The sequence below is a fragment of the Serinus canaria genome, chromosome Z, assembly GCF_022539315.1.
Source record: "Serinus canaria isolate serCan28SL12 chromosome Z, serCan2020, whole genome shotgun sequence".
In the NCBI taxonomy this organism is placed as follows: Eukaryota; Metazoa; Chordata; class Aves; order Passeriformes; family Fringillidae; genus Serinus; species Serinus canaria.
The window spans coordinates 21,028,625-21,053,899 of NC_066343.1; the positions used below are offsets into that span (position 1 = coordinate 21,028,625).

At 39.1% G+C, this 25,275-nt stretch overlaps 2 protein-coding genes across 4 annotated transcripts in view; one reads left to right on the forward strand and one right to left on the reverse strand.

Moving 5' to 3' along the window:
• The first annotated feature begins 1,129 nt into the window (after positions 1-1,129).
• On the forward strand, positions 1,130-9,725 carry PPIC (peptidylprolyl isomerase C). Its single transcript, XM_050986483.1, has 5 exons — positions 1,130-1,271; positions 5,301-5,414; positions 5,908-6,001; positions 7,649-7,833; positions 9,078-9,725. The coding sequence occupies exons 1-5, from the start codon at positions 1,173-1,175 to the stop codon at positions 9,204-9,206; spliced, it is 621 nt and encodes a 206-aa protein (XP_050842440.1). The 5' UTR covers positions 1,130-1,172; the 3' UTR covers positions 9,207-9,725.
• Positions 9,726-11,180: 1,455 nt separating this feature from the next.
• SNX24 (sorting nexin 24) overlaps positions 11,181-25,275 on the reverse strand; it is a 90,684-nt gene continuing 76,589 nt past the window's right edge. Inside the window, exons 4-8 of one of the 3 annotated variants that reach the window (XR_001991715.3) lie at positions 18,665-18,759; positions 17,523-17,555; positions 16,664-16,728; positions 14,211-14,332; positions 11,181-12,015 (exon numbers count right to left, since the gene is read on the reverse strand). Coding sequence is in view for 2 of the 3 variants with exons in the window: in XM_018921207.3 (XP_018776752.1) it covers positions 11,998-12,015; positions 13,343-13,425; positions 16,664-16,728; positions 17,523-17,555; positions 18,665-18,759 (294 nt within the window). In the remaining variant the exon portion in view is untranslated. Of the gene's footprint in view, positions 12,016-13,342; positions 13,426-14,210; positions 14,333-16,663; positions 16,729-17,522; positions 17,556-18,664; positions 18,760-25,275 lie in introns of all 3 variants that reach the window. The other 2 variants (XM_018921207.3, XM_009096349.4) reach the window with 2 other exon arrangements.

Sequence of the window (25,275 nt, forward strand, 5' to 3'; positions counted from 1 at the left end):
CTCAGCACATTAAACACAGTAAACATGAAAGACCAGCAACCCACTCCCAAAATCACAGAATCAGACAACTGGTCAAGTTGGAAGGGACCGCAGAGCTGTCATGGGGGGTGTCTGAGAGCACACAGCACAGGATTGTACCCAGATGGTTCTTCAGTATTTCCAGTAAAGGAGACTCTGCAATCTCTCTGGGTAATCTGTTCTAATGTGCAGTCACCTGCACAGTAAAGAAGTTCTTGCTCGTAATCAGGTGGATCATTCTGTGCATCAGTTTCTGCCTGTTGGCTCTCATCCTGTTTCTGGACACCACTGCCTTGTCCATCCTCTTGACACCCTCCCTTCAGATACTCATAGACATTGATGTTGTCCCATCTCAGTCATCCTTTCTCCAGGCTGAACAGGCCCAGCACTCTCAGGCCCAGCCTTTCCTCACAAGAGACACGCTCAAGTCCCTTTCTTGCTCTGTACTGGACCCGCTCCGGGAGCTCCACGTGTCTCTTATGCTGAGAAACCCAGAAATGGACAGAGCACTCCAGATGTGTCTTCAGCAGGGCTGAGGAGCAGCATCAGCTCCCTCCACCTGCTGGCAACACTCTTTCGAATGCAGCCCAGGATACCACTGCCCTTTTCCACAAGGGCACACTGCTGGCTCAATCTCCCAAGCCTTTACTGCTTTGGCTACATCACCCACACGTGGGACCTTGCTGGGCACACAGCCCGGCGAAGCCGAAGGCCGGGCGGTCGTACCCTTCTCAGGTACCGCAGCTCCCGTTGGGCGAGGCTGGCCCGGGGAGGGCCCCTGCCGGGCCACCGCTCCGGCCGGGATGGGCGACGGCTTCTCCAGGGTGGGTGACCGATCCCTGGCATACGTGACCTCTTCCTGGGATGGGTGACCGCTTCCGGGCACGGGTGGCTACGCCCCGGGATGGGTGATGGCTCCTCAGGATGGATGACCGCTCCCCGGGATGGGTGGCCTCTCCGCTAGATGGGTGGCCTTTTCCCCAGGACTGGTGGCCTTTCTCCGGGATGTATGATCGCCTCACGGGACTGGTGGCCTTTCGCCCGTACTAGATGGCCGCTCCCTGGGGCGGGCGGCCGCTCCCCAGAGCCCCCCGCCCCTGCGCGGGAGGAACCGCCCTTCCCCGGCGCAGGCGCCGCAGCTCTCGGTCGGCGCCATGGCCCGCGGGGCTGTGCTCGGCGCTATGGCCTGTCTGTGCTTCCTGGCCCCCGTGGCCGAGGCCTTCAAGAGGAGGGGACCCAGCGTGACAGCCAAGGTGACTTTCGCCCGCGGCCGGGGCGGCGTCTCCGCCGCCGGGAAGCCTCGGGACGGGTCCGGCTGCGCCCGCGGCCGGGATATCCCGCGGCTGTGGCGGCGTGCCGGGGGGAGCTGGCCGGCATCTGCCCTGCCCCGCTCTACAGCCGGCCCGCGCCGCACCCCGGGCACTCAGGACTTGGGGCGGGCTTGGCCTAACGCCGGAACGTCACCGTTTTATTAGGTTTTCTTGGTTGTTTGGTTGGTTACTTGGTTTTTAACCTCTTTGGGCATGCCGCCTTTCTGTAGGCGCTGGCGCACCGCAGAGTTCGGGCCAGCAAAGCCTCCCTCTGGGTTGCAGAAGTGGAAACTTTCAAATTCCTCACTCCTCGAGCGCTGCTGCAGCCTCTGCTGCTGCCAGGGCAGTTTGTGGCTGCTGGTGCTGCCAAGCTGCCCTGAGCAGCAGCAAGGGGTTTGACTGCTCTGGGGCTCGTCTGTGCCATGGGTTTTATTCATTCCTCCCTGTCCTCTCTGCTGAAACTCTGGAGAGGATCCAATGGGACGCTACTGAGTTGTCCAGGGGAGCAGAGCATCTTTCTTGCTGGGAAGGCTGGGGGAGCTGGGCCTGTTCAGCCTGGGAAAGGAATGACTGAGAAAGGGCTTTATCAATATCTATGAGTGTGTTGAGGGGAGGATGCCAAGAGCATGGACCAGGGTCTGCTCGGTGCTGCCCAGCTGGTACACAGGAAGTTCCACCTGAATATGAAGAAGAACTTCTTTACTGTGCAGGTGATTGAGCACTGGAACAGATTTCCCAGAGAGGCTGTGGAGTTTCTCTCACAGGAGATATCCAGGAGCCACCTGGACACAATTCTCTGCCGTGAAGAGAATTGATGGCCCTGGTTGAGCGGGAAGGTTGGGCCAGATGACTCGCTGTGTCCTTTCCACTTTGCCCTATTCTGTCATTGTGTGAAGCTCTTGGTATTGAGAGCCCTTTGTTGGCCCCATAGGAGGTGTACACAGTGCCTGCGTGGATCTGGGATCCATGAGGCTCAGTGCTGCAGGGCTCCTGGGCAGGCAGGATGGATGGGCTTGTGCGCCTGTTGCACAGGTGGACATTGCAATGGCACTGCCCAGGAAATGGACTTGTGGGCTGTGGGGCTGGCTCGTGGGATAGGGATGCACCTAACTGCTGCAGCATGACAGCATCTCTTTCCAAAAAATGTTTGGTGCAGGAGGTGGGATGTTTAGTCCAACTTTGGAATTCCGTGTTTCAACCCACAAGTGTTTTTCCACCTGCAATCAGGAGAGAATGCGCCCATGCTGGGAAAGACACCTACACTGATGAAAGTGTGACAGGGAAGGGCAGGGTCAGAACTGCTTGCTCTAGCGTGGCCTCAGCATCCTAAGGCATGGACTGTGCCTTTGTCTCTGTCATTGCCACTGTTGTCTGTAACTGCTTACAGTTTCATTGCCATGGACTTCTAGACCACAGATTTGATTTTTTTTGGGGGGGAAGGATAAATTTGACCTTCAAAGAATCTTCTGGAAACATATTCCTATTTAATTATACATAAAGTACTTTCCTTCTTCATTCCTTCTGCCTGGGCTATAATGTTATGCCCCTCTCTAATTGTTGTGATGCATAAAGAATTGCATTGTCAATTTTTTGTGTCCTAGGCAGTGGTAACTTCACAAAGCTCATCAAATCACACCAGTTTTCTCTCTTTCAGTTTAAGTAGTTTTCTGTAACCTTTCTTCATATAAAAGATACTCCATACCTGTTAAGCATCTGTTCTGCCCATTTTTCTACATTTTTTAGGTTGGTTTCATCATTCTGCAGTAGAGAGGCCAGAATTTCATGCAGCACTCAGGGTGTGAATTCACAGTACAGATGTAGCTATGCCTATCTCTTTACTGTATCCATTTTAATTATTTCTAGTATTTGTTTTCCTTCCCTGACCTTCACAAGCCCAAAGCCAAACCTTTCACTAAACTGCTCAGGATGATTCCAAGTGTATCTTGGCCCCCTTGTTGTGGCTCTACACCATATACAGTATTTCTGCATTTATGAGGTTATTACATTAGCTAGTCTCTAAGAATCATGAGACCTTCCTTTCAAAGTCACTTTAGTTTCCCTGAATAAGTCAAAACTCTTGTCCATTTTTTCAGTTAGATGTACAGCATCTTGTGTAAATTATATATGAATATTTTTATGAGAACCAGCCCCTCTTACTGGTGTGTTCTTTTTTCATTTCAGTCTTGAAATACTTAACTGCGGGTTTTAAATATGATTAAATATTTATGAAAATTTTAATAAGACTGAAAATTTATAATATTTATTTTCTTTCAGAGTTTTTGGTGATGAATTTGGCCAGATGTTTTTTGAGATTCAGAAATGCTATATCAACCAGCTCACATGCTTACTGAATTTCCAGGGAACTTGGGAAATACACTCATGAGAACATGGCTCTTCTATGCAGAAATGGTGTCTAGGGCTACCAGATATTTCCGTACTTGATTTTGTGGCCAAAAATATGCAGAGACACTTCTAAAAGTACTGGGTTTGTTGCTTATGCAAGCAGCATTGCCACGTATGAAGCCTTGTGCTGTTTTAGGCTTGCAGTGTATGACAAGCTTGTCTCTTTGTGCTGTCAACAAAGTGTATGATGTTCGTGCTCTGTGGGGGGATTGTTTGGTAGCCTTGGTCTTGTTACTTATATATGCCCATGTATTTCAGGCAGTCCTAGTAGAACAACATTTCCAGGCAAAATAGACAGGCAGTGGTATTAGAAAACGTAGGAAGGCAATACCCCTTACCTAGATAACCCTGGCAGCACAATTCAGAGAGGTTTGTTTATAAAACCGTTAAAAAGTTAGTGAAAGTGTGCTGTTATTACTTTGGGAGCCACACATCTAAGAAGCATGTTATTCAGTGCCAAGTGTCAAGGAAATGAATGAGGTGTATCAAAAGGAATTTTATTTCCTTTATAGCGCTTTTATAGTGTTAGCCAAAAGTTCAACAGTCAAAACCACACAGAAGATCAAGAAATGGTAGAAATGTTTAGTAGGAGAGCGTGAAAGAGGCATTCACATTGGAGAGACTATGGTCATTTATTATCATTATTGGACTAATTTCTTAGCATTACAGACAAGCAATACTTGGTCGAGTGCCACAAGGAACAGCAAATACCACATCATAGGAATACACATTGCTGTTTCCTAGAAGTTGTAATACCCTTTATGTAACTTTTTCAGAACTTCAAAATGCCTCATTTCCTGACAGCTGTTCCTATTTTCAGTAATTATTGGAACATTTTTGCACGTTCAAATATGCATTCATAGATTCTGAGCTATATTAAAATGTCTTGTAACTCATTTGTCTTTTTGAAGTTGCTTTTCAGTGACATATACATTGAAGATTTGGGCAATCACCTGAATAATCTGGCCTGGTTATTTTTCTACTGGGTTGAATTCTTGTTTAGGAAGGCAACTGCTGGCTTGAGCCAAAGGATTTTCTTCCCAAAAGAAGAAAATTCAATGAAATTTAGACTTTTGTGTATACGTACTGATGCCTAAAACAGTGAAGATTATGAATGGATAACAAACGGTCATTTGTAGGGAGTGTCAGTACTATAGTTCCTTGTTGTTTTCCCCCATATGGGAATAGAATTGTTGTTCTTCCTTCCTTTCATATTTCATTTTTTCCATTCAGCTTTAAAGACTTACATGTTTGGGAAAAATCTTCTTGAGCACTATCTTCAAACTTGAGATACAGCATATTAAATACACTGAGCCATTGAGATACACTGAGCCATTAAAAGCAGTAAGAATCAAAACATATAATCACCGGTTCTCAAACAGTTTTCTGCATAACCTGATTTTGGTGGCTCTGAAAGGATTTCTCTGAAACAGCACCCTTAGGAATTGCAGGATACTATTAATACAGACCAGCCAGAAGTAATTTCTTACCACCCTACTCTTTGAAAAGCTTGGCTGTTTACTGTGCTTACATCTATGTCACTTTTGTTCCCTTCACAAAAATATTCAGGTGTTCTTTGATGTGAAGATCGGGGACAAAGATGTTGGCAGAATTATAATTGGATTATTTGGAAAAGTTGTCCCAAAGACCGTGGAGAACTTCATTGCGTTGGCAACTGGAGAAGTACGTTTGCGGTTTCCTTCTACTGTGTACTCAAGTTTAGCTTGGGAAAGCAGTGTGTGTTTATTGCTGTTTCAATTGTGGACTGTCAATCTTCATTCACTGAAGCCTGTGCACAAGTGCTGTCCCCAAGGATGTGCACTAGTGTGTGTCTTCTGAGGTCCTTGGTTCACAAGATGTAATTATGAGATGCTGGATATGAGCACCTCAATCTGTACCTGCCTTGCAGATCTAGCATGTGGAGTTACTGTGGTCAGACACAGACAATAAAGTCAAATAAAAACAATGGCTTTGATCACGTGAATAAATGCCTTCTTTGTGGCAGTGCAGTTTAGATGTTTTTAGCTGCACCTCAGTTTAATGTGTTTCTTAACAGTATTATATCCCTTGGTGGTATATTCTGTGAAATCTAGCTGTTCACAACTTGTTTATTTCCATATGATTGTATATAGAACTGGATGTTACATTCATTTAAAGAATTATTTCATTTTCTTAGAGAGGATATGGATACAAAGGAAGTAAATTTCATCGTGTGATCAAAGACTTCATGATTCAAGGAGGAGACTTTACAGCTGGAGATGGATCAGGAGGTAACACACTTAGTATCTCCAGGTTCCCTTTTCTTTGTTCAAATGTCTGCTGAAGGTATGGGCAAACCAGCATATTCTTTCATGGTTTCTGCTCAGATAAATGCAAAAACCCCAAACCAGCCCATTTTTGGTTTAGAGCATCTAGTACTTTTCCAAGTGTCTTGTAGCCTAAGCTGCAGCTGTTTGGATTATCTGATTTATAAGTATGTGTAGCTCTTCCTTTGTCCTCAATTTTTGCAGATAGCTCTTTTCTGTCTGTGACTTGTCCCCATTCAAGAAGCATGGCTTTGCGTGCTGGGCTGGAGCCACGTGACCAGCTGAGCTGCTCCTACAACTTCAAAAGATGGATGTCTCCACCCTTCCCCTGCTCTGGCTTTGTGACAGCGCTCCTTCCCTGAGGCACTCACTGATTGCATGTATAGGTGAACCAATTCAAGTCATCCAGCAGAAGTCTAATCCGTGATGAAACAGTGAAAGCGCGTAGAGGGAAGGCAGGTAGGGAAGGAGGAGGCTGTCCTCTCTGCCCTCAGCTCAGTGTGTTCTGAGGAACCTCTGAAATGTGCTGTGAGAATGAATTTCTTAACAAGGAGAGAGAAAGAAATTAGAAGATGAGGGTCATGCCCTCTCCATGTTTTTCTCTTACTAAAACTGAAACCATAAACTTGCTGGTCCTGTGAGTCCTGGCTGTGTGTATCACTTCTCCCTCCTAAGCTTCCAGAAGAACAGTTTAGTACACTCAGGGGGGCAATGCCAGCGCAGCATCTCTTGCACTGCACTCATTCTGGCTGCAGATTTCTTCTCTTCCTCTACATGCACATTCTTGACATGCTACAGTTTGAACTGTCTGCATGAACTGTTAGTGATTTCCCTTCTGGGGTAGAATGGAAAACACACATTCCTTTTCCTGGCAGTCAACAATGAGGAAGGCCATAATACCAAAGACATAGTTTTTAGCATTAAAAGTAGGCAGCATTTATTTGCTTGCTGATGTTTTTTATTGGGATAGCATCTGGTGGTGTTGGAAACAGTGTCCCTATTGTGCTAGGCACTGCACAAGTAAAGAGTGAGACAGACAGCCTTCTCTTTTCAGAGAGTGATGGTGACTTAACCATGACTGATGTGTTTTCTCTCTGAACTATTTTAGAAACATCAGAATCTTTATGTAGTGGTTGTACACATACACACCAAGTATTTTAGTCTTAACTTCCATTTGGTCTTCATATGGTTGTAAACATGCCTAAAGCAATTTCTTGGCATAGGGGAAAAGTTTAAATGCTATAATTGTCATGGCAGTCTTATTATTAGTGGCCATAAGTATATACTTTATTTGCTCAACAGGATGAAGTATAATATTGTTCAGTGGTGTCTGTAAAATAGACCTTTGAAGGTATTCAGCTTGCCTAAATTCAAGGGATAAAGCATTATCAGCTTTGACTGTTCTTTCCTTGTGTGTTGGTTTAGCTTACCTTTACACAAAAAATTATTTTAGTTATGGAGTTGCTGATGGTTGAACAGTGATGCTGCTGTGTTTACTCAAATAATCAATCTTCAAGTCGTGAATTTATACTTCATTTTTCCCATTTTTGAACAAAAAGCAGCTTTCGTTTGATTTATTTTTTTAAAGTTTTTTTTTTTTTTTTGACATAGGAAGAAGTATCTATGGAGAAAGGTTTCCTGATGAGAACTTCAAGCTGAAACACTATGGAATTGGATGGGTTAGCATGGCTAATTCTGGCCCAGACACCAACGGATCCCAATTCTTCATCAGTGTGACAAAGCCTTCCTGGTTAGATGGAAAGCATGTAGTATTTGGCAAAGTCCTTGATGGAATGGTAAGTTTAAAGTAGTGGTTGATCTGGACAAATTGTGCCCCATTATACCCCTGTTACCATGGTTCAGAGACAGTTGAGTATTCATCTAATACATACATGGTAGAAAATGATTGTAAAGAGCTCCAGCTGGATGATCCAGAACTGAAATAGCAGAAATGGAAATCCATACCATGCTTTTGGCTTTCACAGCCCTTATTTCAGACTGCTAAGCATTGAAATCAACACTGACACCTTTGGAAATTACAAATGAAGAAGTTCAGCTCCTCCTTTCAATAACACTGTTACCCATGAAATAATTCTTTTTCTACAGGTTTAAATTTTTGTAGCACATGCTAGTTATGGGTAACACTTTTGCTGTTAAAGATTTTTAGATGCATGTTTATCTAAAGCAGGCAAACACATACTGATGAGAGGCCAAACAGAATTTTAAGCTAAAAAATTATGTTTTCAAGTGGTTATACTCCTATTAGTCTGGTTCTCCTTACAAATTATTCCCTTTTAATCCGTGTTTTGAAATTTTTGGGGAAAACATGAGCTGCTGGACGGACTTTGAGGAGTTTGAAAACTTCATCAAATACTTACCACTCACTCCCATGTTCGTACTGAATTCTGTTTTTATGATCTACAGTAGTAGCTGTTTTGAGAAGCTATTTAGACTTAAGTTTCAGCTTAGTCAGATGAATGGACAAATATCAAAAAACAAGTTTGTCAATATACCTAAATTAATTTGGTCCTTAAAAAATACTGGTACCATGCTAAAAATCTGTATGTGTGTGTTATATGCTAAAAGTAAAAGTAAGTTATATGCTAAAAGTAAGTAGATTTCTGGAAGCACAGTTATGCCGTACAGTTAGAAAAATAATAATGCTTGCCTTTTGTGATCTCTGGATTCCCTTTCTGCTCACAGGCCACTGATAGAATCCTGCATGTGCCAGCTTAATCAGCTGAATGTACATTTTCAGTTGCCCCTTCAAAATGCTTTTATTAGCTGAAGGATTTTCTAGGAGGGCAAACAGCCTTCCCAGTGCTTCTGTCAGTTGTGTCTGATTTACACAGTGACACAACTGCTAATGTGGAAAGAAAAGGATGTGGGAAGTTGACAGGGTAATGGTCTTTGTTCACAAACTGGTTAGTAAACAGTGATGTTAGGTGCACTTTTTTGTTTCTGTGGCACCAGACTTCAGCCACTGGAGTTTCTTTGGCTAAACTGAACCTTTCTGTTTGTTCTTTTTTTGTTTTGACAGTCTGTGGTGCACTCGATAGAACTCCAGCAGACAGATGAACATGATCGGCCCCTTCAGGACTGTGTGATTGTGAACAGTGGCAAAATAGCTGTAAAGGAACCATTTGTAGTTGAAGTTGGTGACTGGTGAGACCAAGGGTCAGAATGAAAAGTAAAACTTAATCACTTTTCTTTAATGCCAGTTTTTTGACCAATCTCAATTATCTACTGAATTTTCTCCTCAAATCAGGTAAAGTTACATTCAGGCAGTACTTACCATTTGCCAAATACAGAAGGGATATGACTATTTCTATAACTTGCTGAAGCTGCCACTCCTTGAAATTCAAGACATATCCCACCAAATTCTAGGTCTTGAAGAAAAAGTCTTTAATGAAAAATTATAGCAGTAATTCTATTTCTCCAGGGTTTAAAATATAGTAATTTTGTTCTGTTTGCAAATTTTATCAATATTTGTTTTTGTCTTTCAACTGAAAATATTTACTGTAACACTACCAGCCTTTCTAAAAACTTAAAAAAAAGAGTAAAATAGAGAAGTGTTTTGAATAAATAAACTTTGCTTTCAGATAAATACTTCAGAGAGCATTTTTTACTCCCCAAGGTCTTTTTTCTCACCTCAGTTAATTCCACAAAATATGCAGGGGGTTTTGCTTTTCAGGAGATAAGGTTGTAAGGTTAGAATAGAGATGGTAAATTTTCCTAATCTAAACATGTCAGATAAAGTCCCTACTGTCTTTCATAAAACCACAGTATTGAGATACCATTCTGTGATCAAAAACAAGCGGCTTTTCTGTCTTATTATTGAATAAGGTAGTCTGTTAGAAACTGATTAAAACAGAAGAATTCTTGTTTAGCAGCGTGGTGAATTTTGTAACACTTAACTTTTGTTACTAATTTTAAAGCTCAAACACTTTATGTTTTGCTGTAAGTTTGAGAACTTCATGTTCATTTTTTTGGTGATGCTTCATAAATAACTCTTAAGCTGACAACTGGTAGCTTTCAGAGGAGGTCAGTGTAGGGTAACACTTAAAAGACACCTGTGTTAAGTTCAGGGCAGATGCGTGGATTTTTCGTTTTGAGTTGACTGTTTTAGGACTCAAGACAGAAGAGGCAGTGTCAAGATCTGATGAAGGCTCGTCCACCTGTAACACAGGCAGACTGCACACCACTCCTCTTTATAGTGACTCATTTCCTGAAGGGTGTCCTGAAGGTATGAGGTATCCAGAGCCAAAGTGATTCAGGGCAGAAGAGCCTGCTACAGCACAGAGCTTGTGGGTACCTACTGGCTTTCCACTCAAAGGGAGCAGGAGAAAACTGTGGGCAGGGAATTACTGTAGGTTCTCCTGACATATCATTTGCACTTAGAGGATGGTCCTTCTTCATCCACAGCCCTAGGGCCTCTCCTGAAGGTTAATACTGACACTTCTTTTCAGAGACCTGTGAAAGGATTACGGTCCTCTGCAAACAGAACTGGAGGAGAACTTGGCAAGGGCCTCTAAATTTGCCTAGGACTAGGTAATCAGATTTCCATTTTACCCCTGATCACTTTTCTTTCTACTAGCTGTCTAAAGTAAAATTCTCTGAAAAGCAGCTCTGGGAGCAGGGTTAGCAAGCAGGAATGAGAATGCCTCAGTCTGCCAGTAGCTGAAAGCTCTCCTGGAGGCTGAGCTTACAGACCTCATAAGTTATGGTACCTGAACAAGTGCTGCAGTCACAGGCCTACCTTTTTTTGAAGTCCCAGCTTTCCACTCTCCCCAAATGGCTTCCAAACACATTTACTAGTTAGAACAGGCAACCTGTGTGTCTCTGGGATCTGACTTAAGTTTATGCCCAGCTTCGCCATTGCTGCTTTTGTGTAACACTCCCTTCAGCTGATGAGCCCAGTGGCTTACTCTGTGCTCCATTAACCTTGATTTTTTTCACCAAAACATACAGTTCTGTAAGGATACCATGTTCAGCTAAGCTAAGAGTAAGAGCTTTAAATCAGCAGACATACAGGTATTTTCTCATGCTTAATGGGGAGACAGACATGTGTGAGATCCATTTCAGAGGACAGAATCTCGGAAAATTTTCGATAGAAAAATTTCACAAAAAAACACTGAAGTGGTACATTCATGTCCTAGTAATTTATTTTGTAATGTTCAGTAGCACACATACAAATTTCCAGTTAAATCTGAGCATACATATATATGTATCAGTTTTAGTTTGATCATAATCTTAATAATATTCTTGCTTTAGTTTACCAGAGAGTTGTATGTTCTGTGATTTATAAAATGTTAATATATGGAATGCAGTCAGCAAGTTGGTGTGGAGAGTAAACAAACACACAGGTTAGATGTCATAACTGAATGAAGATGTGCAAAAGCCACGTAGAAGCTCCCGGTAAGTAAAATAATTAAAACTGAAATCTAGAACGCAGAGAGTGCTATCTGTTTCAGAATGTGAAAGCATGTTTCCAATTCTGCACACACTCTCTTCAGCACTTTTAATCCATCCAATACCAGCAATGGGTAATGTGCTGGGAAAAATCCTGGTGCAAAATGGTTTAGTGCTTGCTTTAAGAGAAATTATAGAAAGAATTAGTAAAACTTTTCTCTTCAAAGGTTAGCATAATTCAGTGTATGACTTAGAACATTTAGTGTTAAATAGAGCATGTCAATATATAGAAAGTATAAATAACTTCAATATTGTTGTTTCCATATATTTTTTTAAAGCAGCAACTGTAATGACAGTGATTTTATTTAAAAAGACATAATGCTTCAACTTAATCTGAGGTTGTGCCTCTGCTTCTGAGCATAATTTTCACATCACAGAATTTTATTCCTGTTAATTCTATTAACCATGACTTCACCTTCTTGCCTTGTATTGCTTCTACCTGGGCAGTAAGTGAGGATAAAATATTCCATGTAGAATGCCGTCTATAACTACATTTGGAAAGTCATCTGAAAAATAGAAAAAAAAAAAAAAAGAAAGAAACTTACTTTCTTATCCATGTCAGTACAATATAAATGTTTTTGTGAAACTTAACTAGGTAAGGCCTCATTTACTTGGGGTTACTGCATCACTCAACTGTTTATCCATGTTGAGGATGTGCTATTAGTAATGCTGTTTCAGCACTAAAGCCACTTTAGGGTAGCAGTGGGCATTGCATGAATGCGCTGCCAGATTTGTAGCTTATTGATTTAAAGGGATGTTCTAATACTTAAGGCTGCTAGGCTCCAGCTCTTTATCTGAATCTTTTCTCACAAGGAAGATGGATTACATTGGCAATTCAGTTTCTAACAAAATCTCAATATACTTGAAGAAATTTCTAGATTACTACTGGGAATACTTCAGAGCTGTTTCTTGTATTGGGGTTTACAGCAATGTTTAGACTTAGAAGACTTGAGGATGCCTGTACAAAAATGATTATTTGATACAAGAAATTTTCAGGTTGTCCATTTAACATAAAATGTCATGTTACAAAATGTTATTCCACAGTACTTGAAGGAAAAAATTCCCACTACTTTGTTGTCACGGATGCAGAGGAAACTGCCAGTTAATTTTCACATTCCATTTGGCATGAAGGAATTGCCTGATAAACCCAATAACAGATCCATGTACATGGATGTACACTGTTGAATTGAAAAGATTTTTGAAATGCACCAACACCTGAGGGTTGAATGAAGGGTCTATTTAAATCACCAGGCATTAAAGCTTTAGAGTATCTGATCATGTCTTACAATCTTAAAATTGTTAGTATTCTAGAACTGGATTTCCTGCTAAGAGTAGACGGTTCCTGATATGGAACTTTCCACATGAAACAAACCTTCAACTATCAGCCTACAGGTATTCACATAGGGGAGATGCAACTTTTATAAAAATCATTAGTATTTGATACATTACATCACTTAGTGTGGGTGTAAATTAGGGTTTGTCCCTAATTCTTTCACATAAATAGTTTTGGAAGTAAAAAAATATTGAGGAAAGGTAGATTTGGACCCTGTAAAAGCAATCCTTATTGACTTACAGGTGTTATTTCATGTTATTAAATAAAGTGGTTTCAAAATATTACAGATGTTATGAACACAGATACTTTAGGATGTTTTTATGAATGGTAACCTCCCCTATAAACAATATATGTGTAATTCTACCCAGCTTCTCATAGTAAGCCATAATTATAAATTACTTGCTAATTTTGAATCCATTAGTGTTTCCTCAAATCCTGTAAGATCATCTGTCCCAAATTACCCTGGCAGAATAACCTTATGCAGTTGTCCTTAGTATTACCAAAATACACTTGTAAAGGTGATCTGATGCTTTCCTTGTAGATGAAATGATGCAGTTCCAGAAACCAGTTTTTATTGGTTCTTCTATAACATAAAGTATATATAGGAAAATAAGGATTAATTTTCAAAATTATACATCCTCACAACATCAGATTTAATGTGGGCCTTTTCTGCTTAAAAAAATTAAGCATATCAACTTAAGTTAAATGCAACTAAAGTACACACACATATATATATATATATATATAATATATATATATAAAACACTAAAAACTAAAGTATAAACACAACAAAGCACAGTCTTGCAGATCTGTGACCCTTGCATGGCTTAAAGAATCATCAGAACAATTTTCAAACAACTGACAGTAAATCTAAGATCCTACGTTTTTAGCTTCCAAAGTATCATCTCCAATTTGAAGCATATTAGGTTTTTTGTCTTTATCTTTCTTGAAAACATTAATTTTTTCTTTCTCCCCATATCCTTACACAAAAAGTAATGTGGACTTGGGCCCTCAGACTGTTAAATACATCATGAAAAAGGGATTCTGGAAATCAGTGATGTTTGTAACTGTGGATCTTATTTCTGGAAAAAACTCTCTTGCAACTTAACAATGCTTAAAGCCCAGTCACTGGAGTAATGGCAAGACTGTATTTTGTAAAGACAAATCACACTGTAATGACAGGGTAAAAATTTTCTTTGAGTATTATATTCCAGAAATTGTTTTTTATTTTGTTTAAAACTCACACTATTTCCTATTCATTGAAATATGTTAAAACAGGCATTCCTATATCCAGGAAAGACTTCTGATTGAAATTCACCTTCTTCAAAGACAACATACAAAAAGAATTATTTGTTAATGTACACTTACTTTTGGTCATAGGTTGAACAACCTTGGCTGTTTTTACAAAGGAATCAGAGTCTATCAAAGTAAGAACTGATCTGAGAGGGAAAATTTTAGAAAACTCATCTATATTTTCTCTGTGCTGCAAACTAAAAACAAAGAAGAAGAATTAAAGGCAATGGTAGTTTTGTAAAAACTTTGTTTCTTTCTGACTAGACTTGAGTCAACTAGTAGAGGCTCTATACTCAGGACTTGGTTTTCTTCTTCCTTTTTTAAACCACAACTCACATTCTAATTTGTGTTTTAATTCATTTAGTTAATGATTTGCAGTGAATTTGATGTTTTAGGGTTTTCAAATACAAAGAATATTCACCTGCCATATAAAATTCTAAATACTGTGGATCAAGGTCAGAAAATACCTTGGCAAGAGTCTGAAATGTCCTTTATATCATATGTCATTAATGAGGCCTACTCAATATTTAAACATGTTACTCATTAGAAGAGGGCTTTATCTTAATGCTTTTTTGCATTACTTCAAAGAACAGTTACAAAATTAATTGGAAAGTTCCTAATGATTTCACAAAAAGGAGCCTTACTCAGAGTTTACATTATGGAAACGAGATAAATACCATCACAGAACTGGAGAATCTTGAAGTCTTCCAGCAAAATGTTACATGTGGGCTGGAAATACTAAGCACCATCTCAGTTTTTTGGGATAACTATATATGAAATCCATTTTCTCTCTTCAGAATGGAGTTACATGATGTTCATAATTTATACCAAGCTCTTGAGGGATAAAGTATACAATTAGGAGGAGCATTAAACACTAAGATTAAGACATGCAATGTGGCTCACTCAAAATACTAGTATAGGCAGCATCTGGACCAAATTTTAAACAGAGGCTACTCTGTGGGTGATTCTTCATTACTGTTGTCACTTGGGTCAGACATGACCCTGTGCAGTGACTCCCTCCCCTTACTGTGCTTTGGTTCATCGATTTTGTGATCTGCACTTCAGCCTCAAATGAACATTCAGTCTGTGAAATCAGACTAGTGCTAAGTCAAAGTAAAAGCTAAACAACCTTGTAATGTGTCTTCTGATGTGGACCTGAATCACACTGGACCTCTGTTGTCTGTGTTTCACTCTAGTTACATATTGGAGTTCAGTAAGACTTCATAGGGTCAATAGTGTTTGGCTCCACTACTAGCTAGCATGGACATTGTTTGCAAGAGAGACTGCTTAACCCTCTCAAAATATATAAGCTTGTCCCTATGGTTTTGGTAAACAGCTTGAAAAAACAGCAGAACCACAGAATAGCTGCAGCTGGGAGATGACTGGAGGTGATCTGGTCCAAACCCTGTTCAAGAAGGAGCACCTGCAGGCAGTCACCCTGGACTATGGCCAGGCAGCTTCTGAGTGTCTCCAAGAGTGGAAACCCAACACCACCCTGGACAACCTGTGTTTGGGCTTGGGAAAATATTCCTTATGTTCTAGTCCTGTCACTGGGCAGAATAGAAAAGAGATTGGCTTTGTCTTCCTTATACCCTCTTCTCAAGTATTTAGAAACACCTTGAGATACATCAAGGAAGTACACTCCATTGTCTAGGAAAAGCAAAAAAGTGTTCTTTCCAAAATTTATTCTTAAAAATTTAATTAATTTTAAGGCAGTGTGAAAATCTGATTTCTACACCGTATTTTGTAAAATGAAACAAAATGCCACATTAAAAAAGAATTTATGTGCAGCTCAGGGACAAAATTATCTTCTGAAAGTATATTACATTTTTAAAATAAAGTATTTATTAGAAATAACATATTCAAACAAGTAAAATGACAAAGCCAAGAGGCACCCACTTTGAAAACGATATTTTTTTTCCCTGCACACATTGAATTTGAGACAGGGTAAATTCTCTGAATTATTAATTCAAAGAACTTTTTATATTAAGAAGAAGAGTTTATAACAATTTCCAATGCTCTTTTGAACCACGTAAGTCTAATGTAAATGCTCTGTGGAATACATCACTTACACATTAAGTACACTTTTTTCCCCATAAAGAGCTCCAGAGGTTATGAATGATAAGAAATAATAATCCAAATGGAAATACAAACATGCTTGCAGTAGACCAGCTGGTGTTTAGGGAAAAAGCACTTACAAAGGACTGAGCCTCCAAATTCAAAACCTTCAGGCAAAACAGCCAAAGGGTCAACAACAAGAAAAGAAAACCAGTGTTCTTCTACTTTTGATTTGAATTCCCAGTAGGTTTGCCTGAGAGAACAACTGGGGGGGAAATTTGACCCTTTTACAAATCACACACCCTACTTAGTGTTTTAATGGTTTCTTACACAAGAACTATTGTTTTATTGGCAGGTTATTAGATTTTGAACCAGTGTCATTTGACTAGACCAGTATTAATAATAATGTGGTTTATGCAGTGCAGGGTCAGATCAGTAAAGTGCTGTTAAGAGATAACAGGTTTGATTACCGTTGGCTTTAGGCAAGACATATGGATCCCTTAGGAACAGCAGCACAGGCTGGTGGGACAGTTTGCTGGAAAGGTCAAGAACAGGGATGTCAGTATCAAGGGACAGCAAACAGACTGTTGTACAAACTAGCTTTGATAAAGTGAGGTGGTTGAGCTGCCAGGAGCAGTGCGATTCCACACACCAGTGCTGCCCAGAAGGGCAGGCTCCATCTCTGGGAAGCAAACTTGCTGCTCCTCAGCCATACAGTGAAACCCTCAATGTCAAGCTGGAGTAAGGGGGCTGGCTTGCAGCTCTGAGACCTCCTGATGATGCTCTGCTCCCTGAAACGTGGTGCAGGCTACAAAACCATCTACAGCCAGGCTCCATAGGCTCTCCAGGCCACCAAGCTGACTCAAAAAGTCACCATGTGCTTACAGCCCCCAAAGCAGTTGCTGTATCCATAACCTGTGGAGAGAAGCCCTTGGAAGCCCCCCAGCCCTCTCTGCTCTGCTCTGTACATATATACGTTCCAAGTAGTGCCACGAGATGCAGGTGAAGCTCTATCAAAAGCAAAGGGAAGAACCCAGATCTCTAATTTCTTCTGCTAAATCTTCTTGCTACAAAAAAATGCATTCCCAGATATATTTCAGAGCTGGCAGTGTTCTGTCAGTTTTGTAAAAAATTTCTCAACACTAGCATAAGGATGTTCAAGCCACACTACAAATGGATAGATACAGCACAGCTGATGGTAATATTTAACAAATACAATTTTAATGCTAAACTACTTCTAATTTGTTAACTGCAAGGAACAAAGTAAATGGCAATAATTTAAATCGTTTATTAATCAGGTGCCCTATAAAGAGTAGAAATCAAGCTCACCTTGATTCTTCAGATTCTGTTTCATCAAAAGAGCTGCAAGTAAAGCGACAGGAAGCTTTGGTTACAACAAAATTAATTTTACAATTAAAACCCCCAAATCCTTTAAGAATTACCAAAGGGAGCAATCTTCTGGCCAGTGGCCATATAATGCCACATAAGGAAATATACATGGGAGATTGTATCACTTTATAACCACCACTACTTGAAAATGACACCATCCATTTTACTGTAACAGATTAATTCCCATATATCTACCTGTGAAGTGCTGAGGTGTAGTTCCACTGAGGATACTGGCTGATGTCATTAACTTCAAGTGAAAACTACAAGCCTGGTAGCTTCTGAGTCACTCTGGACACTGCCCTGTGCCATAGAGACCTCCAAGGATAAGAGGGCCTCAAAATTATGTTCAGGTAAATTTGCCTTTTCACTACTGTGGATCCAAGCAGCCTGCCCCAAAATGGAAAAGGGCCATGTGGCTTTATGGGGAGCAGAATGGTAATGCTTCTGCACTATCAACCACATCATCTAATATAGCAAAAGAAATTCTGCCTACAAAGCTCACAGCTGCAGATGGTAACAGAGCTTCCAGTTACACTGTTTTGGGTATTTCTGTGGCCCTTATACTCGTCATACCAAGATTCCCTTCTGCCACTGGTTAAGAACCCTTCCCAGGGGATGGGCAATTGGGTCATTGGGGTAATGTCATCAGAAAGGTGAAAGAACCTCATTTTTGAACACAGAGTGAGATCATAAAATGATCATGGAATGACGCACTATTTTGTACAGCTACTATGATCATAAAACACATGCAAAGGCTTTCTATGCAATTACTGAGTGCTTATGAATATCTTACATTTCAGTAGATACTTCATGATGTACAAGAAAGTCATATTTTTCTCATCTAAGCTCTCCTTTGCTTTTCAAGAATATTACATTAAACTTCCCTTCTGTTGTTGAATATGCTGGATTTATTTTACGACCTTTAGGGGAGATATAAACATACCTAACATGAACCTAATGCCCATTTATTTTACAGTGTTAGAGTTGGCAGCAAGACCATTTTAAGTCAATGGAATTGCATCAGCACTGAGTGGATATGGGCCTTTTGGCCTCCATATATTTTTCAGTAAAGGAGAGCTTACCCACAGCTTTCTGCTTTTGGCAAGGTAGGTACATGACGAACATTCAGAAAATCAAGAAATATCTTAGGGAGCTCTTCATTTTCTAAAATGACTGTCTGTAAAAAAAAAAAGGCACAATAGAAACCCAAGTTTAAAAAAATATATTAGATATTGCACAGTTCCATTCAAGCTACGAAAACATTTCTCTCTTGCAATAATTTTCAGTTCTCCATTTTTACACCTATTTTGGAATGCCTCATTTTAATGGAAAACCACAGTTCTTGATGAATCACTTAGAAATACATTCAGCGTATGCTACTACATTCTTTTTCGCCTGCCATCACTGGTGCCAACTTAGTTCCAGAATCAGACATCTCTGTTTGAGAGAAATATAAGTTACTGGCATGCTCATTTGTGAATAAAGCTTTGTTTATTTAAAATATAAAATAAAACAGCCTCAGCTTAGTGCTTTCATGTTCACCTCACAGAAGACTACCATCTGGCTTTCGAGTAGAAGTCTTCACATTGTGCAGTTTTATTAATGCACGTCTTGGTAAATGACAACATGGGAAACTCCTTGCTTGGCTTGACAGTTAACACATACTCCATTTATCTGCACTATGGCTCCGAATGACAAAGCTCTGACCATGCAGCTGCTGGCCAGACTTGCCACATTCTTCCACAACCGTGATACAACAGCCACATAAAGGCCATACTACATCCTCTGTTTTTTCCCTTGATGAGATAATCTATAGTTTTCACAAGGCAAAGAAAAACAGATCATATATTCAACCAATGTCTCACCTGAAAGATAAAACTCCTATTTCTTTACTGTTCATACTGACATGCATTCTGAAAACATGTGTACTTCACAAGAAAAATGAAGCCATAAGCTTTCTTAAAGAGATTTCCTTCATAAAGACCTGATCTGAAGTGAATGTATATATGGAAGAAACTTCACTGGATTTAAAATTAAATTGACTCCTAGAAGCAAAGCTTTCCATGTTCATCCTGTTCAATTTCCCACTCCATGATAGAAGAAATATATACAGAGAAGAAAAAAATCTGGAAAGACACGTTACTCTTACATTCAGAAGGTAACTTTCTCCTGCATGTGTATTCTTTTACATTACAATATCACGAGACATTGGTATATAGAGGATAGCAGGATCACAAAAAAGAGAAACGTTGGAAGAGACATCTAGAAGTCAACTGAATATTTTTTTATGTTACATTTGCAAGTCTGAATTCAGAGGCTATACTTTCTTAACAGCTGAGGCCACCACTAAAATTTTTGAGAAAAAGATCAGGAAAAATGCAGCTTTTGAACTTTTCTGTTCTAGATTTTAAGGAATGTAACAAACAAGGAGGTCTAAGATGTTGGCAAGTGTTAAGCCTTTCAGTTCACCTCTATATGAAGATGCTGCATTAAAAAATGCCTCTCTGTTTGCATTCTGCAAAATCAGCACTCTGCTGCTGAAAATTTATCCCGTTCTGCATTCAGGTTATGCACAAAAGAAGGTGTAGAGGTGGATGCATATTCAGAGAGTGTGTGAATTGCATAGCAATGTGTATGACTGGCTCAAATAAAACCATCTTGCTAATTATACGTGATAAGGAATCTCAAAAAGTTATAGAAAGATGTTTAAGGGCATCCGGTGCTTATGTGCAACTTCATACATAAACTCTTGACAGCTTTTTCTAAAAGCTGAGCTGCCTGCAGAAGCTCCTGAATGGAGCAGGGAAGAACAGAAGGATATACCATTTTATAAAAGGAAAACTACTGACAGGTCTTACAAGCCTATTTGCTTCTACTTCCACTCACTTGAGATTACTATTTCATTCTATTTTGTATGTTTGGTTGTTTATTTTTTTTCCACCCCCACAGCATGTATCAAGTCAACCCAAGCCCTGCTAATCCTGGCCAGACCAAATACCTGTCACAAAAAGATGTAAGCAAATAGTACCCATTTTAGTCTGTTAAGCCATACAGTTTGTTAGTGGTCAATAACTTTGCTTTGATGATCACTAAACTTGAAAATGTAGAATTTGAAGAGAAGCAAAGGCAATTTTGCACTGCACTGTATTTGTACACCACCTCTGCTGATTAGGAATTTTGTCATTTTGAGAATTTTATAAAGGAATGACTGCGTTGACCAAAGGAGGATTTTGCAACTGATGTAATGCAATGTGACATGGATTTTTAAGTATTTAAAATAAAAATATGAAGTTTACAAGTTAATTATACTAACGGGACAAATTTTCATCTGGCTTGACTTCATTGGCTTTGATTCAACAAGGGGTGAGGATGTAATCTTGCCATTTAAAATACACAGTGGAAAAAAAAGGAGAAAAAAAAAGCCTTATAACAACAACAACAGCAACAACAAAACTAAAGCAAAACAAAGAAAAGCCAACAAAAAACCACACAAACCCCAAACTGACCAACCAACCAAAATCAAAATAAAACCTCTACAAGCACCAACCAGCCACAATGGATTAGGCGTATGGATGTAGAAAAAAAAAATCTAAGCATTTCTCAGCTTCCTATTTAAATTTAAAAAAATTACTCTGAAATCAGAAATGTTATTATAATTGGCTTAATTTACCTGGAACAACCCATAATACAACAGAGTTTTTACTTCTGTCTGAAAACTTGTGAGAAATCCATATTTTGAAAACTTGACCATCTTTACACGATAGGTGTGTAGAAAAGGAACCAGCAGGTAAAGTTTCTCAAGGACTGCCTATAATTTGTGATGTAATATGCTCAACTGCAGCATTTGTTCAAGTGAATATATGATATTGGCTTGTAGGCATTACTAGCTATCTTGTTTGCTCTGCCATGAGAAACTGAAAGAGAAATATTTTGAAAGAAATAAAAACTCACACTTAGTTCTTTGTAATGTGAATTTTTCTTGCATCCAAATTCTATCAAGATCATAGCGATTAATTTCAAATATGAACCCCAGAGTGCTAAGTAAGCTAATTTAAGAAAAAATCCCCAGGATGCGTATTTCCTTCCTAAACGAAATAAAACTCCCTCTTCCCCCAAAACTAAACCTAATACAACCTCTAGCAAGTGATTTGGGAAGTGACTCCAGAAATACATTTTTCAGCTCATTGATTTCAGCTGAACTAAAAGTGCCATATTTTCTTAGAAAATTGTAAAGGGTATTTATCTGTTACTGTCACACTTTAATGAACTACTCTGTGCTTCAGGAGAAAAACCCACAACACAACACAAGGGAAAGTCTGATGTTTACATCAGTAGAAATGCCTTTTTCATTGGAAGGGTGCAATTATTATTATGTAAGACAAATCATAAAATCCCCAATTTTTCTACCTTATCAGTTTCATAAAATCATGTTCCCTAAGGGTGTCATTGATTAGTTGCACACGTTCATTCAGTGACATCTGAAGTACTTAATTGTCGGTTATCTTTTCTCCTTCAGTAAGTAAAATATAGTCACAAAATTGCAAAGGGACTTGTTCTGCCTTAACCTTAGCTAGATGCCATCATGCAGTGGAAAACAGTGCTAAAATATCACAGGATAATGCTCTCCAACAAGGGAGACATATAAACAGCATAATGATTTCCCATGAGTTTCCTTTTAAGAAAATTGTCACTAAAGCCAGGCTAAATGGTGACATATCTTCACAGAGGACAGTGAAATCGAACACTGGCATTCTAGTTAGGCCCAAACCTACTCATCAGCCAATTATAACAGTAACTGAACATCTTGCTGAAAACCTGAACAAGACCATATTGCTCTAACCTTCACAGATCATGCCACAGAAATGCATCATTTTCTATTATTATTATTATTATTATTATTATTATTATTATTATTATTATTATTATTATTATTATTATTATTATTATTATTATTACCATCATCACTATTACTGGTTTTAATAAAGAAAGATTTAAAAATCAATTTCTTACAGTCATCTATCACACTTTCTTGAGGTGGCTGGAAGAACTGTTGGAAAGGGAGAAAAGAGAGTGGGAGCTGAGTTACAGGGTTTTTACAGACTCTTCTATGCAATCGGGTTTAGTTTGAAAGGCTGTACTGTTAGGGTGAAAAAGTTCATGACAGTTTTTCCTCTCTTCACAGGAAAAGATGCTTCACAATACCTAATTCAGTGGTGCAGCTAAAATGGGGGAAAAGAAAATCAATACATTCCAGCTACAGTAAGTAGGCTAGAGTGTCAGTCTCCACTGGGACCAAAATCCACATCTTTTAGAACATTTTAGAGTCTATATTCTTCTATTAACCTGCTTTTCCTGAACTGCTTTACACAGTCCCATGAAATGATAAAAAGGTTATCAAAAGAACACATTAGCTAAAAACCAAGCAGACAAAGGACCCAGACTTGAACTTGAAGCTTTTCTTTTTTAAAGTAATAGCAGATACAATCATGTTTTATAACATCCTTTGTGAAGAACTATGACGAAACTCACTCCCTTGTTCAGTGAGGCTTGTTAGAGGTTATTAACTGGGATTAATTCTAAAAAGAATTTCCACTTTTCATTACTACCACAAGTATTCACATATGTAAGAACAGAACAAGGTTATCAAATGTGCTTATAAAACTGTATAAAGTTTTGAGAAGTGTGAAACACATGTACAACAACACAGAGGTGATGCTCCATATGAAGCACAAGCTTGTTAACACTCCCACACTTTGTATGAAAGGGAAGTCAACAGTAAGTGACATCCATGCAACGGAGCTTGAAAGGGAACAAATACTGACTATAGGTATTATAAGACAAAATACATCCAATGAAGATCCAGAAGTTCCAACTGAACTATCTGAAAGATAATGTAAAGTCACAAGAGTTAAAAAAAAAGGACAGAGGGGAATTGCACCTCTGAACCTCAAGACTGGAGGATATTTCCTGTGAGCTTAAAACTCCCATGAGTGACAAATCCATTTACCATAGTAATCTCAAGCTGTGTAAAGGATAAATTAGATGAAAGCGAAGCCCTATAGTTTAAATGACTACTGGATCATCAGTGAAAATGTGTATGCAGAAATTCATGACAGGGTCTATAACCTACACTGATTTACACTTACAGGCAGTTTACTGATTTTAATTAAAATTGTATCTACTGCCACATAGGTCTAAAGATAAGAGCACTTTCGTTAGAAAGCTAGTTGAAAACACACTTAGAGTTCCAACTAATATTTAACTACTAAGTGCAGACTTGTGGCTAAGTCTACAAATATAACCCATTTCATGAGAAAATAAAATATTGAATTCTTTTTCCAGAAAACTGGGAACATAATTTAGTGGGAGCAAACAATAAACTTCTCTTCAGTAAAAGAGAAGACTAGTCCTTGAAAGATTAGAAACAAAGTGCAAGAATAGTTCCTTTGAAAAATACAAATGAAAGGAAACAGTCAATACAATTTCCTGAGACACTGCTCAAAGGATTGGAGGTTAAGACAAAGCTGGATGAGAAGTGAAGAAATCAACAGAGCAAAAGGAAAAGAAACAGGCAGAAAGGAAAAAAAGGGCAGGCTAAGTTAATGACATTATAAAAACTTAGGAGGAACAATAGTCTTTTAAAAATAAGTGACAGGAAAAAGTAATACAAAGAGTAAATATATCCACTAATGACAGACACAAAATTAGATGCTGATTTCAAAATGTGTAAATTGAAGTATTTTTCAGAAGTACTGGGAACATGAAAAATTAACAAATAATAAAGACGATGTGAATAGTGGTGGTGATTACAAACAGGTGCACAATTACCTTAGATAACTCTCTCTCTCTCATGATATATATATATCAGTAGATCCAGAAAATACACATTCTAGAAAGATACAGAAATTAGGTAGCTAGGCTTGGAAAAGTTCTCTCAAGAGTATAGGGGAAGAAGGCGTATAAAAATGCAACCGTATTTACAATTACCATACACAGTAGATTGCAGTACTGTTTTCTAAAAGCTTAAAATAACTAAATACAAATATGCTATCGTAAAAAAAACCCACTGAACATTCAGGAGAAGCAAGGTACCTCATTCCTCTGCCCTCATTTACCCTGCCTCATTTACCCAGTCCCTCTCCCAGGATAAGTTCCAACTGGCAGTGCCATGTAGCACCATGATGCTCACTTGAGACAGGCAGCATCTGAGTCCTCTTACACAACCTTCAGACCGAGAGTCACTGGTAAATGCCAGAATTTCCTCATAAAACACTCTAGGTACAAACCAGCCACAAGAACTGCCTGCACACAGCACAATTCATATCACCAGAAGTGCATGTATTTTCCCTGTTCAGGAAGTTTCTGCTGTTCACTGCCAGAGCTTTATGAGATATCAGTTACCTATAAATTACATTTTGGAAAACATCAAGGAAAGATACCACCAAGACAAATAGAAAAAAAAAAAGAAAAAGAAAGATAAGAAGTGTAACTAATGTAGTTGCAAATTATAATACCAGGTAAATTTCAAAATTGATAGGGTCTTGTTTTCTGTCAGTCAGGTACTGCCCTCCTTCTAATGCTGATCCTTGTGCATCAGGAAGAAGGTTGCATGGGAAAAAGAAGCAAAACCCTGCAACAGATCTGACCAGGTAATTAAATACTATCATGAATACATAATCTACTTTAAAGTGGA